General features: G+C 46.7%; 1 protein-coding gene across 1 annotated transcript in view; it reads right to left on the minus strand.

Moving 5' to 3' along the window:
* Positions 1 to 1,971, minus strand: part of LOC102837206 (histone-lysine N-methyltransferase PRDM9-like) — an 11,900-nt gene that overhangs the window by 5,221 nt on the left and 4,708 nt on the right. Inside the window, exon 2 of the mRNA XM_006877834.1 lies at positions 660 to 760. Within this exon, the coding sequence (XP_006877896.1) occupies positions 660 to 760 (101 nt within the window). The remainder of the gene's footprint in view (positions 1 to 659; positions 761 to 1,971) is intronic.

Here is a 1,971-nt window from a genome sequence, read left to right on the forward strand (position 1 = left end):
AAGCTAATGTGCTCCCATGTAAACTATCACTCAAGGCACAATTAAAACTTTAAATAATGAGCTTTTCTACAAATTGGAAAATTAAACTGATAAAAACAAAAAACAAACAAAACTTTGTCTTCAGATAAAAAAGCAGGCAGTAAGGGCTGTGACTCAGTGGATGGGCTGGGAAAGGCCACAGTGGACAGAGAACCAACTGTCCCCCCAGGTCTCCCTCCACACAGGACCTTGTCCTGGGAGTGCAAGGGCCGAGGCCTGTGGGTGGGACCCCACTGTGACCAGTGGCTCCTAGCTCCTTTTGACATTCATGGAGGACATTTCTCTGACTCTCCCGTCTCCACGCAGCCCTCTTTGGAGAAGTGAATGAAACTACCTCTAGAGAAATACAACATGCAATGGGTCCAGGTGCAGACCGCCTGTCCGTCCACGTGGGCAGGGAGCAGCTGGGGACAAGGACCCTCCTTCCTTCGGAGGCACTTTCTGATGAACTGAGCAGACTCTAGGCATCTTCTAGCGCTTCCCAAACAGGGTAGGTGCTGAGGCCGGTGTCCTCATTCTCCAACAGATTCCCCCTTCCTTTTGTGGGCCCCTCCCCACGCACCAGCCATCTCCAGCACTCTCGGTGGGCCTCCCTTTCCGGCCTCCCACTCCCCCCTTACCATGGGTGTCCTCCTCATGCTCTCCTCCATGGCTCTTGGTGAGCTTCATGCTGTTAACATCACCCACAGGTTCTGAGAGTTCCAGCCCAAGAGCACAGTGCCTGTGGAAAGAAGAGGTGGCAGTCAGGACAGCGACCCAAGTCACTGCCCTGTGCCAAGTGTATCTGGAACTAGGGTCAGAGGAGAAGGACTATGGGGAAGTCAGGCTGTTGGGGGGTTACAAGTTCTGATGCAGTAGCGCAGCCAAAGGGTCGTGGGGGATCAGACTGGCGTTTCTCAGAGAAGAGTCTGGGGTCTTCGCCAGGAAAATGTGGAAAGATCATTGAATACAGCAGGCTGGATATCTAAGAGTAGGGATCTGTAGACTGATGGGATATAGGGTCGTTCAGGCTGCGGGGGTTTAGACTCTCTCAGGGTAAGGAGATTTGGGATTTCATAGAGCAAGGGGCTTTTGTATCATCGAGGCTGAGTTTTGGGGATCGGAGGATGAGGTTATTTGTAGTCTCTTAGAAATAAGACGTGGAGTGTGTGAGACACAGGAAAACGTCCATTAGAGACAAGAACGTAGACTGTGTGAGACACAGGGAAACATCCATTAGAAATAAGAACGTGGAATGTATGAGACACAGGAAAACTGGAAGTCATCAAAAATGAAGTGGAAAGCTTGAAGATTGGCAGTCTAGTCATCAGTGAGCTGAAATGAACTGGTATTGCCTATTATAAATCAGACAGTCATATGGTCTACTGTGCTGGGAATGACAAATGGAAGATGATCAGAATTGTAGCCACTGTCACAAAGAATATTTCAAGGTCTGTCCTTAAGTATTATACTGTCCGTGATAGGGTAACATCAACCCTACAAGGAAGACATTGAATATGATTATTTTTCAAACTTACACATCAACTTATATATGTCAAAGATGAAGGAATCGAAGATTTTTATGAAGTTTTGCACTATGAAATTGATCAAACATGCAGTCAAGATTCGTTGATAATTACTGGCGATTAGACCGTGAAAAATGGACACAGAATGATCAGTGGTTGGAAAATATGGCGCTGGGGCCAGAATCAACCCTGAAGATCTCACCTTAGAATCTTATAAAACCAATGACTTACTCATTACAAATACCTTTTTGCAACAATACTGATGGTGGACCTCATCACATGGGATACACAGGGATCAAATTGACTACAGCTGTGGAAAGAGATTATGGGGAACCTCAGTATCATCAGGCAGAACCAGGCTATAGGGGCAGACTGCAGAATAGACCAGCATTTGCTCATACTCACATTCAAGTTGAAGTAGAAAACA

Source organism: Chrysochloris asiatica, unplaced genomic scaffold (genome assembly GCF_000296735.1).
Source record: "Chrysochloris asiatica unplaced genomic scaffold, ChrAsi1.0 scaffold00630, whole genome shotgun sequence".
In the NCBI taxonomy this organism is placed as follows: Eukaryota; Metazoa; Chordata; class Mammalia; order Afrosoricida; family Chrysochloridae; genus Chrysochloris; species Chrysochloris asiatica.